Genomic DNA, 15,471 nt, shown 5'->3' with positions numbered 1-15,471 from the left:
TGATCTGCTAGCCTCTGGTATCTGAGAGTCGACAACAAGTTTTTCGACAGTGTTGTCAAATATCTATTCCGGAGCTGTAGGGGGCGCTCTATCGAGAAACCTGCGAGCAAAAAGCAAGAATACAGCGAAGAAATTCCCGAAACATGGTCTTGTTTTAAAGAAGACATTTGGCAGATTTTTGTAGAAGTGAAATAAATTAAGAAAGTTAAAAAGAAAAAAGTATGGAAGTTTGAGTTTATGAAAATGTACAATGTTAAAAGTTTAATTATTAATATTTTATATAAAATATATATTTTCAAAACCTGGAGGACTCTAAAAATGCAACAAAAAAAAATCAAAGGCAAAAATCTGAACAAGTTGTGTTTCAAATGTTAGGTTGATATCTCTTGAAATGAGCGTTCAGTGAGATGTAGTTTGGGCGCAGTACCACACTTCTCCACTAGTACTGCCCATATAAGGGCGCCTCCATCTCCATATGTTGTTTGAGTCTGAACCATTATTTTTACAATTTTCCTACAATTTATGAAGTAGACATCCTATTCAGAAGTAGTGTTGGAAGTTTGGCAGATTTAGAAATGAACTCAACCTCTAAGAAACACAGAAGATCACGTATGTGCATTATAGCTCGCTGACACATCACTAAAGCTGAATCTATTATTGTTTTCTTTATATTTAAAACATTTTCAGAGCTTTTTTTCTAAAAGAATTGAATGGATGCTATATTTTGAACTCTTCTTTTGAAAACAAACTGAGGTTTCTACCATTCTTTCATGATTTTTCATGTTCATCACTATTTCAAAATAAAGGTCTGAACACGTCTCAGGAGTATGAACATATTCTTGCTGCAAATTGATAGATTACGGCTCCTCTGTAATGTATTTAGAAAATCACCAAATATGTAAACTAGAGATTGTAAGTTTTCAAATGATATATAGTTTGTCAAGGTTAGTTTAGGTTTAGTATAGGATATTACTGTTTTAAATGTGTAATGGCCGTGATGCCCCTTATGGTTAATTGAATTATTGTGTGTGTTTTTCGTTGTCTCTCAGGTCGCGTGTGCGGCTGTGGCCGGGCTGCTCCACTTCTTCTTCTTGTCTGCGTTCTGCTGGATGCTGCTGGAGGGGGTCCAGCTCTACCGGATGGTTGTGCTGGTGTTTCACACCACATTAAAACATCTCTACATGTATGCGGTGGGATACGGAGTCCCTCTCGTCATCGTCATCATCTCTGCCGTCTCTTATCCGCGGGGATACGGCACCGATCGACAGTGAGTGTCTGAACCCACTACTGTGTGTGTGTGTGATCTCTGAATCAGTGTTATCTTAGTTATTATTGTAAAATAATGAATAATTGTAGTTTTTGTTCACGATAATATACCTACCCTGAAATAAATATCACTCTTGCCGCCCCAAATTTTTTTGTAAAATAAAGTATTAAAAAAAAAAATTTTATCGATAAAAACCCCATGAATTCACAAAAAGCCAACATGCATGCGAGGCGATACTTAATGCTAAATTTCTTTTGTTCTTGGACTAAATTATATGTTTGAAAAAGTGCATAATTCACACTTTATTTCTGTTTTTGAGTCATATGCAAGTGTCTTTAGCAGATAAATGTCAGAAAAGTATGACTCCAATGTAAACTGATAAATGTGCAAAATCTTTATAATAAAAAAAAAAGTGTAAAAAAAACAAAACATGAACCAAAATGAGAGTTTTGTTTCTTTTTGGTCGATGTTGAACCCGTTTAAAAGTTTACTTTTGGCTGATATACACACTTAAAATGGCAAATCATTTTCTTTTGGTAAAACAGGCCAAAAGTTTTGATGATTCGCCTTGTTTGCAAACAAATCTACAAAATTTATATAAATTATAAGCTATTAAAAATGTCTTGCAGGTCTTTGATATGTGACGCCCCAAAATGGTTAAACGCAGCTCCAAAGAAGCAAAACATAAATTGATGTATTTTGTTATGTAGATTTCTCCACTAGGGGAACAACATCTATGCGTTTGGAAGATGCTTTTATCCGAAGTAATGTAAATGATAGCGGACATTTTTCAAAGTGTGATTTTGGGTGAATTATGTTGAATCCAATTAGTTCACCCACACCATAAAGTTCATACCCATATTTTAATGTGATACTCGGTATAAAAGGGTCATTCTGAAGCATAACTACAGGTCAGGTGAACTCTATTCATAATGCAAGAGTTGTGTGTCTCTGTCACTGGTCAGGTGTGTAGACCAGCTGATCTCCAACTGGGACAACGCCTGGAGTGTTTGGCTTCAGAAACGTCATGGCCAACATTACCTCAGAAGCTGTAAACCCAGATCAATCATTCACTGAGACATACTGAAGACACACAATGATGTTCCGGTCTCAACGTGTTATCATCAGATATATTAGACCCGCTCGAAGGCCAGCCGCCATGATGACATCACGGCTTTATCATCAACTAGAACTAAAGACATTTGGAAATACTTAAAATAAAATAAAATAAAGTTGTTGTTTTTTTAGCTAGTGGCAAATGCCACATTAACAATACAAATGCAAGATATAAAAAACCAAAAATAAGAAATGTCTAAGACCATGAAATACATTTTTTTTAAAAATAATAATAAAAAAAATAGATTTTTTATTTATTTAAATACTTAAAAAACATTTCTGCTATTTTTAGGCAAAATTTCACTAAGTACTATGATAAATATATGTACAAATGCAAATAAATATAAATGCCACATTTACGATACAAATGCAAAATATATAAAACTAAAAATATGAAATAAAATGAATAAAAACTTGTGTAAACATATATTTACATAATAATGACAAAAACACAACAAAAATGTCTAAAACCATTAAATAAATACATGTTCAATACTTAAAAATAAAATACAAAAATTTCTGCTAGTTTTAGGCAAAATTTCACTAAGTACTAAAACAAATTAAAATTAAATAGAAATGATTAAACTCACTTATACAAATTACAAAAACACAACAAAATGACTAAAACCATATAAAACACTTTTGATATTTAAATCGTAGTAAAATAAAATATTTAAAATAAACGTGTTTTGTTTCTGCTAGTTGGCAAAGGCAACATTTCATTTTTATTTAGTTTAACTTGAGGAACTGAAATAACTAACACTGAAATAAAAATCGCAAAAATAACTAAAACGTGAATAACATTAAAGTTGAAAATTAAAAAGTAAAAACAAATTCAAAATGCTGAAAACTAAAATGTGTGATCACAGATAAATAAAGTAACACTGGAACCAGCTTGAGTACAGTCAAAGGGAATATGAAAGAGAGTGTGTGTGTGTGTGTGTGTGTGTGTGTGTGTGTGTGTGTGTGTGTGTGTGTGTGTGTGTGTGTGTGTGTGTGTGTGTGTGTGTGTGTGTGTGTGTGTGTGTGTGTGTGTGTGTGTGTGTGACCATGTGACTGATCCGTCTATGGTGTGTTCCAGCTGTTGGCTCTCTCTTGATGGTTATTTTATCTTGAGTTTCTTCGCACCCGTCTGCATCATCGTCATCCTCAACTGTTTCTTCTTCATCATCACTGTGTGGAAACTGGCCAACAAATTCTCCAGTCTCAATCCAGACCTCTCCAAACTCAAACAGATCAGGTGTGTGTGTGTGTGTGTTACTTTACTATCCTTCTTACGATTATAGTCATGGCCCCGGGAACTAGAGGTGCTGCAGCGATCATGGTTTTATTTTTCCACCTTTATTCTTAAAATTGCTTTAACGATTATTTAGTTTTGTATATGTTGTCGAATGAGCACTTTTGGCCATTGGATCGACACCATGACTGGACATGGTATGTAAGCACTCTATTATATGATCTGAAATATCGCCCTGGTCATACTGAGTCAATATTTACTCTGATTACTCTCTTGTGCTAATCACACCATTATATGTAGCTAGCATGAGTAACTAAATGCTTTTCTTTCAGATTTGCCTGCAAAAACTGACTTCAAATCAACATTTACATGTCTACTTTTATGAAAAGTAGTCTTTAATTATGTCTAAATATATATGCAAGTGTCGTGTCTGAAAACAGTGTTCTCAGCAGCAACGGTTTATAATATAAATGTGTGTATTTAGGGCTATACAGCCATCTAGTGGTTACACCATGGTATTGCAGATGGTAGAAGCTGCATAAATTAGAGGTAAATATTTTGTATATAATATATACCTCTTAAAATATAAAATAAAAATGATTATTGAAATAATTAGTTCAATAATTGAATAATTATTCAGTTATGATGTCATCCCTGCCCCATCGCATCAAGCCCCTCCCCCAACCACCTCCCCCTATTAAATATATTCCCGCGGCTATGATTATAGTTTTTATGAGTCCGTCTTTAATTTAGTTTTATCTCAGTAGTTCTGATGAATGATGTTGTGTGTGTGTATCTCTGCAGGAGTTTTACGATGACCGCAGTCGCTCAGGTGTGTGTTCTCGGCGGGACGTGGGTCTTCGGCTTCTTCCTCTTCCAGGAGAACGGGACTGAGGTCATGTTGTACCTCTTCACCATCCTCAACAGCCTCCAGGGGGCGCTCATCTTCATCATGCACTGCCTGCTGTCCAAACCGGTACACACACACACACACACACACACCATGACAGCAGAACACATGATGAACTGGTTTGCTTCACATCTCGCAGGACTTCAGCAGTTTAGTGACTGTTCACCCAAACTCAAAATCCAGACATTATCTAGTCCCCCTGGCGTTGTTCATTTGCCCTTGTTTGTTTTTCTGACCACAAAAGGAGAGATTAAAAAAATTCCAGCTTGTGCTAGTCTATATAATGGCAGTGAATGGTGATGTTATTTACGTTGGATGCAAGAGTATCACAGAAATCCCATGATTCCTGCCATATTGTTCTGAATTAGTGGTTGGCCGATATACAGTACCGGTTTTGGAAACTATTTTTTATGTTGTTGAATGAGAGCTTATGAGTAATAAGCCTGCATTTATTTGATCAAAAATACAGAAAAATCTGTAATATTGTGAAATATTATTACAATTTAAAATAATGGTTTACTATTTTAATATACTTTAAAATACAATTTATTTTTGTGATGCAAAGCTGAATTTTTATCAGCCATTACTCCAGTCTTCAGTGTCACATGATCTTTCAGAAATCATTAAAATTATTTAAAATTTATATATATATATATATATATAAAATTATATATTTTTTTCTAATTTAGTAATAAATATTTAAAATAAATCTAAATTTCATTGCAGCAATTATGCATACATTCAATTGTGTAATATTATATTGACCACTAGGGTTTGATCTGAAACAAACTGTAATTTATTGTTTAGTCAGTTAATTTAGTCTGTTGTGTTGTCGCCCCCTTCAGGTCAGGGCGGAGTATCACAAACTGTTTGTCCGAATGTGTCCACATGAGAAGAAAGGAGAATACAGCACCAGCCAGTCCAACAGCAGTCAGGTACGTCAAGCCCACAGGACACTTCAGTTTTACTCGAATGCGAGGGTCCGCGGAGTACAGTCCACGTGGAGCAGATTTCGCAATTTTTTGCACATTTTTGTAACGTCGCACATGCGTGTTTTGCACACTAATCAGTTGTTCCACAAGGTGGCAGCACTGTCTCGGGCCGATGTTTCACAGTAGAAAACGAAACTGAAGAGACTGAAGAACAACAGGCGCCCGCAATGACAAGCGCTTGTGTGAGAGCGCCCTGACTTTACTTTAAAAGAATACAAAGACATTGTTTTTGATCATAACTTCTGGAGAAAAATAGCGCAGACACTGAACAAAGATTAAACTTTCAAACCGAGTATACTTTGAAAGGCTATGCGTTCAACCGTACACATACGCTAGTGTACGTGTCAAAAAAGAAGTAGTATATTTTGGGCGCTAGTGAGTGTGTTTGAGTGTGTTAATGCTGTGTTTGTGGCTTCAGTTCTTCATTCTTCCCTTGACTTTCACAGAAACCTCTGCGGATCGACAACAGCACCGGAGAGTCACAGATATAAAGTGTGCTGGATTTATACAGACTCTTGAACACAAGACACTTACAACGACAAACCAAGACTTTTCACTAAGCTTCGGTTCAACCTTTTGTCGTGGAAATTCCTAATACGAATACAACCTACTTAACGCTTGTGCATCAATTAAAAAAAGTTACACATAGGTATAAAGTTATATAGGTTTAAGTTTATGAAAATGATTTATGAACATTATTTTATATAAAATATATATTTTATGAAACAAATTGAACTCGTTCAAGCCGTAAAACGGCTAGAAAATCAAATCTATATAATTTGTGTTGATATCTCAAAAAATGAGCTTTGGGTGAGGTCTTGTTTGGGCGCAGTGACAGATTCCCCATCGGATGCAGTAAAACTCACTGGGACACAGTGATTGGATGTGTTATTTGCAGTTGAGTTTTTCTCTCTCAATATCACACACACACACACACACTTGTTTTATTACACACATACAAACCACACTCTGACATCCATACCAACACACCCAAACAATTATCGTTGCATAATTTATTCAGTTGGCTCTATAATATGAAGCAGCAGAAAACAGGAATAAAGCGAGTATTTGCTTTATAAGCCAAACCTGAAAAATGGCACCATCTGATAAAATAATAAAAAATTACAATTTTGAAGCCTTGCCAACAGAATGAAAGCCTCTTCACAAAGATTGCATCATTTTATCATGGCCCTGGGATTAAAAAAATGCAGTTTTAATGAGTTTCAATGGGGACAATTCTGTCCAAAAGGCGCTGAGAGGAAGTATTTTGTGTTACTAGTGCAAAAAAGATTTTTTAAAGGTAATGTCGGTGAAATGTAAGCAGATCTAGCAGCTTTTAAAGCCTCTCTGTAAGCAATCGAGCTCTCCTTCCATGAAATGCGAAATACCTCTAGTTTTGTTTTCTTCCAGTTGCGCTCCATTTCTCTGGCTGCTCTCGTAAGGGCCTGAGTGTGCTCGTTGTGCCACCATTAACACACACACAAATGTCCATTAGGATGCACAATTGCACAAGGGTTAAGCAGACTTCTTCACCACGGACAATTTAAACAACTCTCAGTTGTTATCGTTTTATTCACAGCCGGGAGATCAGTGGTCACAACAACCAAGTGAGTCTCCGGAATAGAATATACATGTATTTAAATCATACAGTTGAGTAAAAATCAATGTGACTCAAGTCTTCTTCACTGTGATGTGTTCTGGTGATTGGTTTGTAATGATCTAAGCTAATCACATGACTGTTAGTTCTACTGTGTTAAGCACTTTTTGGTTAAGTATATATGGCCTTTGACCTGAGCATCATCAATCTGCATTTCTCTGTACATTTAATGTTGAAAATACCCATTACATCAAATATTTCTATCACTTTCCAGTCAGAAGATCTTAAAATAGCTTTCCATCCGTCTGTTCAGTGAGAATGCTGCACGCCTGCTCAGTTCAATGCAAAGTCATACATGTTTATTGCAGGATTAACGGATTGTATATTATGTGTAACGTATCATTTGTAATTGTTCAATAAAAGAGAAAAGCAAGTAAATTAAAGTGATCTGGTTGTTATATTCCTGTCAAAATCGCTGCAAATGTGTCAATAGCGTTTCAATGTGATTTTGAAGCATTAGATATTGTAGCCAATAGAGAGCCTAAGTCCCGCCCCTTCTGGTGAACACCATGGGACCTTATTCCAGAAAAATATTTTATGGTAGTCAATGACGAGAGACAACAAATATTCTGATCTCGTTTGAATTGTGCCCTGAATTACACATATGATGTTTGTCAATTTAAAAGATACATTTTAAAGTCAAGAAAGTCACAGTTTGATGTAAAACTGTTGAGGTATAAGACTGTGAAAATACGTCATTACAAAGACTACAAACCCAAAAGGCGCACATGTGACGTCATACCTTTTCTCTAAATGAATGAAGCTAACTTTACTGCAGCTAACTCTACTGAAGCTAACTTTACTGAAGCTAACTCTACTGAAGCTAACTTTACTGAAGCTAACTTTACTGAAGCTGACTTTACTGAAGCTAACTCTACTGAAGCTAACTCTACTGAAGCTAACTTTACTGAAGCTAACTCTACTGAAGCTAACTTTACTGAAGCTGACTTTACTGAAGCTAACTCTACTGAAGCTAACTCTACTGAAGCTAACTCTACTGAAGCTAACTTTCCTGAAGCTAACTCTACTGAAGCTAACTTTACTGAAGCTAACTTTACTGAAGCTAACTTTACTGAAGCTAACTTTACTGAAGCTAACTTTACTGAAGCTAACTCTACTGAAGCTAACTTTACTGAAGCTAACTTTACTGAAGCTAACTTTACTGAAGCTAACTCTACTGAAGCTAACTTTACTGAAGCTATCTCAACTGAAGCTAACTTTACTGAAGCTAACGTCTGTCATGTTTTCTATAGTCTCCCGTTATAATCGTAACGTTACGCCGTGATGCCGGAGTGTGTTGTACCAGAACTGCACACACACGAGCAACGGTGACGTATAGTGCGAGACGAGAGATGAAGTTCATTGAGCGATTTCCACATAAAACTAAACGTTACTCTTCTGCTTTATGACAAACTGCGACTTTCTTGACTTTCATAATTATCTTTTAAATTGACAAACATCATATGAGTAACTCAGGGCACAGTTCGGACGGAATAAAAAAAAATCGAAAGCAAAACGTGAAAAAACTAGTGAGTGGAAATGCAAATGAGCCGATAAGTGCTCCTCTGCCGCCATCTACCGGTCATAGTGGTTATTTAATGTCTTTTTTAAATTTTAAAATAAGTGTTTGTTTTTCACCAAGGGTTAGTTTTCCTACATCGTGAAACATTAAGTTTTACATTTGAAGACGATCTTTGAAAAACGAACTAAGAACTTTTTTTTTTGGTCATCACATTAAAAAATAACATTTAAATAGGATAATATTCATACTTTTGAGCTTTGAAGTCCTTGAAAAGTTCTTCATTCTTATCACATTGGTCTACAACTGTCTAATTTGCTGGGCTATGATCGAAGTTATGAGATTTATACACTTGTAAGGTGCGGCGGATGTGGAACTCGAGGGTCTTACATTTTATATCATGCAATTTGCAGCTTCGGTAACACTTTATTTTACAGTGTCCTTGTTACATATACTTATAGTAATAACAGTAAATTATGCATAATTACATGCAACTAACCCTCAACCAAACCCTAACCCTATAGTAAGTACATGTTGATGCTTAATATTACTCAGTACTTGGATATATAATTACACTGTAACAATGACACCTTAAAATAAAGTGTAACCTAATAAAATAATCAATGTTTTATTGCATTGAGGGAGATCTTGACATGATTATGTCACAAAACAGTTTTAAACATGTCTGAAAAATGAAAGTGGAACTGTAGTTGGGTTAATTTATGACGGCTTTACAATACATAAATGATCTGATCTGAAAGCCTGGGGTTATTATATAATACATGATGTTACCAATAGTGTTGTTTGTTTGGGCACATAAGAAGAAACGACCTTGAGCAACAACCAGTCCAGTAACTGTCAGGTAAATGTGTGTGTGTGTGTGTGTTTCAGAATAATGAGCTTAATGAGGAGGTTTTCTGGATGAGGTAAATGTGTGTGTCAGTGATTTAAAGTTCTGCGTTATGTACAATGTGTACTTCAAGAAAGACATACTGTAGTTATCTTTGAAGTTACAGCGCAACACATTGGTCAGCGCAGTATTATTATTGTCATAATTTTTTTTGTATGTTATGGTGTGAGAAGTCAACCCAAAAACTAGCTTGTTGCACTAATGTTGACACTTATACTACTGGGCTTTGCCTTGTTTTTGCTGTTGATATTGTAAATTATGTTTCCAAGGGTTAAAGTCTGTTAATTTCTTGACTGCCGTTTGCAAATATTTTACATATTTTATTAGTTTCTACTTGTTTTGTTAAAAACATTTTCCCTAGCATTGTTGTGGCAGAAAAGTTAATTAATTTTTATAATTTTATTTTGTCCTTTATTTCGTTTTAAGAAAGTATGGTTCTGACAGTAGAATTATATTTTTCTTTTGGCTGTGAATGTTTTGGGTGGGTTTTGAAGAGCTTTAGGGCTGGAAATCACAGACCGGATCAGAAAAGGCAGAACAGCATCTCTATTGACCCGAGCAGGAATACATACAGTAGTGGAAAATAATGTTCAGCTTCACTGGAACAAATAACAGGCTAGAAATAACCTTTAAAAGAGCTTAAGGCTTTCAGGACAATCAACAGGAGATTTTCTTTAGAAATTTCATGTATTATAAAAATATTTCAGCTGTATTAACTTCCTAACATGGAGCTGAAATGGACACTTCTTGTGGGTGAGTAGTCTATATTGTTTTACTCTGTTCACATACAGTGAATATATTTCTGGCGCTCTTTAGTTGGATTAGTAGTCAGACTGGGAACATGTGTGTCAGAGACCAGAACAGAACTGTGCCTGTGTGTTAAACAAGACGACTTCTTTAAAATCGTCGAGTTCTGTTTGGAAATTGAAACCAGAGAGACTTTGAGGATATTATTCACAACGCAGTATCGTAATGTTTCCTACACCAACAACACACCCACCAAGAAATAAGTAGCCTAACCCTCGTGTAAGAAAGACGATGAGGAAAGGATTGTGAAATAGTGCACAAAAGAGTTTTTGTTTTTAACCACCGCCTACACATGCTCGCGATGTCTAGGGGGATTCAAGTTAGCTGTCTTATGGCCGTTTTTGATTACAGCCATAAGGCTCAATGTTTAACCATTTTCTCTGCCTCATACAGGTCATATTCGGATGAGGCTAAAATTGGCGTTAGCTACCTTACCACTGAACATAGTTTGATCTCCGCGCGGCTACACTTACCAAAACGTTCTTTCAACTAGACGAGCAAAATCGATTAAAATACATTTAACTTCTCATCTACAAATTAATTCGTTTAAGAAATCAAAACGAATATGAATCGCTGAGGATGACCGTTAACTTTTAAATTGTGAGAACGCGCGCAACCGCGAATTCGTGTGTAGAAATGTGGAGCGCGCCTCAAAAAAGCGTTCGGTTAAACCAAGTTAAGCACAGATATTTTGTATGTTTTTCCACACTATGCTTAGTTGGATTTATAACGTTTGTCTCATCAAATGCGATTTGGCTGCAAATTGAACACATAATGATGTTAAGCATGTAGCTGGTCTAAAAATTATAGCTAAAATAAGTTTTACTATCGCTGTATTTTTCCTTTCTCTTCACAGTTCTCTTTCTGCCGTCTTGTAGTGGATGTGCCATTGGATTTAAACGTGTTCAAAGGAAATGTGTTGGTATGATCTCAGTTTGATTAAATAAATAAAAATGAACAGTTTGACTAATGAAGTTTTTAATGGTCATCACATTTAAAAGAGGGAATTTGTGTTCCTGTAGTTGTTAGGCCTAGTCTTTTTAACTTTATAATGACACTTTTTCTTCCTCAATCCACTGCTCTGTCTGTCTGTTGTTCAGATGAGGATGAGTGTGGAATTTTTCCGAGTGTGTGTGGCGATCACTCCGAGTGTGTCAATACACATGGAGGTTTCTACTGTACATGTGTTCAAGGGTTCATCATGAGCTTCCCAACAGAACAGTGTACAGGTATTAGAGAAAAATGAGGAGTAATTTAGTAGAAACTTTAATCCAAACATAAATGCAATTGATAATTAAAGACACAATATTTGCAGTACATGATTTGGCAACTGCTCTCTTTCCCTCCTGTCAGATATGAACAAGTGTCCCGGGAAAGAATCTTCCGGCTTTGGCGATAGGGAGTTTGAGAGCCCAGCTGGTTTAGAAGAATATTATGGTATACCTTTTTTATTTTTAGCAGACACTACAAAATTACTTAGAAAACATCGTAAAAGCATTTGATCATAAAAGAAACATTATTTGCAGTTCATCATTTTGGCTTTATGTCTTTGCTTTAATTATAATTTTATCATTTGTTCTAAAACAATAATTCATGCCAACTGCTCTTTCTTTCCTGTTTCTCAGACGTTGAGACCGCAACTGATATGTTTTTTACGACCTTACCTGATATGGACTTTCGGAGCTCAACTGGCTCTGAATCAAAATGTGAAGGTGCCTTTTATCCTATTATGCTATTCGTCTTATTATGCTTTTCCACTTTTTCAACTTTAGTTAGTGTGTAATGTTGCTGTTTGAGAATAAATATGATCTGCAAGGTTACAAAGCTCAAAGATCACCCCAGAGGGAGATATTTTATTTAACAGAATCCACTTTCCGAGAACTACAACGAACTACTCTGTTTGTACCTCAACGCTTTTTTCCCCGGGCTTTGTGAAGTCACAATGTTACTAATTTAAATAATCCCGCCCCACGTAAAACCCAAACAAAGATGCGAGGCCTGGTTGAGCTGCACTAGAGAAGACGGTGGTGTTGCTATGTCAGAGACATTGTTTTGTCCACCCCGTTTCCAAAACTTTTTTTGATCTTCCTAAGGCTGACGAGAACTGTTCCTGTTCTTTATAATCCCAACGTTTATCTGTGTGCTGCACATTTGATGGAGAACAGCTTCTAGATACTATAAGAGAGTACAATGCAGGCTACTCACAAAAACTTCTCCTGAAATGGAGCAGTTCATACTTTTTGGGATAATCTATTGTTTGTGGATCACAAATTGCAAGTATGTCTTATTATTTGTAGTGTTTTCTAATAAAAGTTCCAATTATAAGTTTTATGTTGCTGCTACGATGAAAACAAAAGGCGAAGCTGTTCGCATGCTAGCCAACATTAGTGTTGTTGACGTAGCGTTTAACCTCTCGCTTTTTTAAGACTATTTACCGGCCCTTAGGAATGTTAACCATGGTTTTCTGATCGATTAATGTTTGTATTACCAGAGTTTTCCGATAAATATCATGATAAAATGGTGTATATAACATCGTATCTAAAATGTATAAGAAAATTATACATTATACTCTGAAACGTCCTGTGAAATCTGTGCTTGCAAAGTCCGTGTATGAAATCTTGTTTGTTAACATTCTTAAGTTTGAATTGGTTTGAATTGGTTTGAAATTGACGCCATCCTTAAAGGAGTAGTTCACTTTCAAATAAAAATTTCCTGATAATTTACTCAACCCCATGTCATCCAAGATTACCATGTCTTTCTTTCTTCAGTCGAAAAGAAATTAAGGTTTTAAGGAAAACATGTTTAAAATTGTTTAACAAACCAGCAGGTCGAAGGTCCAGATGTGAGTTTCAGTGCAGCTTCAAAGTCTCCACACGATCCCAGCCGAGGAATAAGAGTCTTATCTAGCGAAACCATCGGTCATTTTATCAAAATAAATTAAAATTATATACTTTTTAACCACAAATGCCCGTCTTGTACCATCTCTGAGATGCGCCACACATTACGTCATCACGTTGAAAAGGTCACGCGTGACATCGTTAAATAACCAGGATACGCACACATAAGGACCATTTTAAACAATAAACTGACACAAATACTTATAAATATGTGTCATTCCACATACAATAACTTTGAAACTCACATTTGAACTTTCAAACCGGTGGTTGCCATTAAAGTCCATTATATGGAGAAAAATCCTGGAATGTTTTCCTCAAAAATCTTCATTTCTTTTCGAATTAAGAAAGAAAGACATGGACATTTTGGATGACGTGGTGAGAGTAAATTATCAGGAAATTTTGAAAGTGAACGAATGCTTTAATATTTACACCTGAGGAGATGAAACTCGTGGTTATGGTAAGGGTCGTGACATTTCCAGAACAAGCGCTGCCAATCGCAGCACACTGGGCCAGCTAACCAATCACAGCACACTGGGCCAGCTAACCAATCACAGCACACTGGGCCAGCTAACCAATCACAGCACACTGGGCCAGCTAACTAATCACAGCACACTGGGCCAGCTAACCAATCACAGCACACTGGGCCAGCTAACTAATCACAGCACACTGGGCCAGCTAACCAATCACAGCACACTGGGCCAGCTAACTAATCACAGCACACTGGGCCAGCTAACCAATCACAGCACACTGGACCAGCTAACCAATCACAGCACACTGAGCCAGCTGACCAATCACAGCACACTGGGCCAGTTGACCAATCACAGCACACTGGACCAGCTAACCAATCACAGCACACTGGGCCAGCTAACCAATCACAGCACACTGGGCCAGCTGACCAATCACAGCACACTGGGCCAGCTAACCAATCACAGCACACTGGACCAGCTAACCAATCACAGCACACTGGGCCAGCTAACCAATCACAGCACACTGGACCAGCTGACCAATCACAGCACACTGGGCCAGCTGACCAATCACAGCACACTGGGCCAGCTAACCAATCACAGCACACTGGGCCAGCTGACCAATCACAGCACACTGGGCCAGCTAACCAATCACAGCACACTGGACCAGCTAACCAATCACAGCACACTGGGCCAGCTAACCAATCACAGCACACTGGGCCAGCTGACCAATCACAGCACACTGGGCCAGCTGACCAATCACAGCACACTGGGCCAGCTGACCAATCACAGCACACTGGGCCAGCTAACCAATCACAGCACACTGGGCCAGCTGACCAATCACAGCACACTGGGCCAGCTGACCAATCTCAGCACACTGGGCCAGCTAACCAATCACAGCACACTGGGCCAGCTAACCAATCACAGCACACTGGACCAGCTAACTAATCCAAGCACACTGGGCCAGCTAACCAATCACAGCACACTGGACCAGCTAACCAATCACAGCACACTGGGCCAGCTAACCAATCACAGCACACTGGGCCAGCTGACCAATCACAGCACACTGGGCCAGCTGACCAATCACAGCACACTGGGCCAGCTAACCAATCACAGCACACTGGGCCAGCTGACCAATCACAGCACACTGGGCCAGCTAACCAATCACAGCACACTGGACCAGCTAACCAATCACAGCACACTGGGCCAGCTAACTAATCCAAGCACACTGGGCCAGCTAACCAATCACAGCACACTGGACCAGCTAACCAATCACAGCACACTGGGCCAGCTAACCAATCACAGCACACTGGGCCAGCTGACCAATCACAGCACACTGGGCCAGCTAACCAATCACAGCACACTGGACCAGCTAACCAATCACAGCACACTGGGCCAGCTGACCAATCTCAGCACACTGGGCCAGCTAACCAATCACAGCACACTGGACCAGCTAACCAATCACAGCACACTGGACCAGCTAACCAATCACAGCACACTGGGCCAGCTGACCAATCACAGCACACTGGACCAGCTAACCAATCACAGCACACTGGGCCAGCTGACCAATCACAGCACACTGGGCCAGCTAACCAATCACAGCACACTGGACCAGCTAACCAATCACAGCACACTGGGCCAGCTAACCAATCACAGCACACTGGACCAGCTAACTAATCCAAGCACACTGGGCCA

The 15,471-nt window shown here is 37.9% G+C and overlaps 2 protein-coding genes across 2 annotated transcripts in view; one reads left to right on the top strand and one right to left on the bottom strand.

Annotated features, from left to right (window-relative positions):
• Positions 1-15,471, bottom strand: part of LOC307001060 (uncharacterized protein) — a 201,364-nt gene that overhangs the window by 114,926 nt on the left and 70,967 nt on the right. The gene's annotated exons all lie outside the window — the stretch shown is intronic.
• Positions 1-15,471, top strand: part of LOC307000574 (uncharacterized protein) — a 92,000-nt gene that overhangs the window by 62,479 nt on the left and 14,050 nt on the right. Inside the window, exons 14-18 of the mRNA XM_079616221.1 lie at positions 1,050-1,267; positions 3,465-3,623; positions 4,425-4,596; positions 5,376-5,465; positions 5,969-6,010. Coding sequence (XP_079472347.1) covers positions 1,050-1,267; positions 3,465-3,623; positions 4,425-4,596; positions 5,376-5,465; positions 5,969-6,010 — 681 coding nt within the window. The remainder of the gene's footprint in view (positions 1-1,049; positions 1,268-3,464; positions 3,624-4,424; positions 4,597-5,375; positions 5,466-5,968; positions 6,011-15,471) is intronic.

This window comes from Phoxinus phoxinus, assembly GCF_949152265.1.
Source record: "Phoxinus phoxinus genome assembly, chromosome: 6".
NCBI lineage: Eukaryota > Metazoa > Chordata > Actinopteri > Cypriniformes > Leuciscidae > Phoxinus > Phoxinus phoxinus.
The sequence above is the reverse complement of the archived record's forward strand: the minus strand, read 5'-3'. Positions and strand labels throughout refer to the sequence as shown.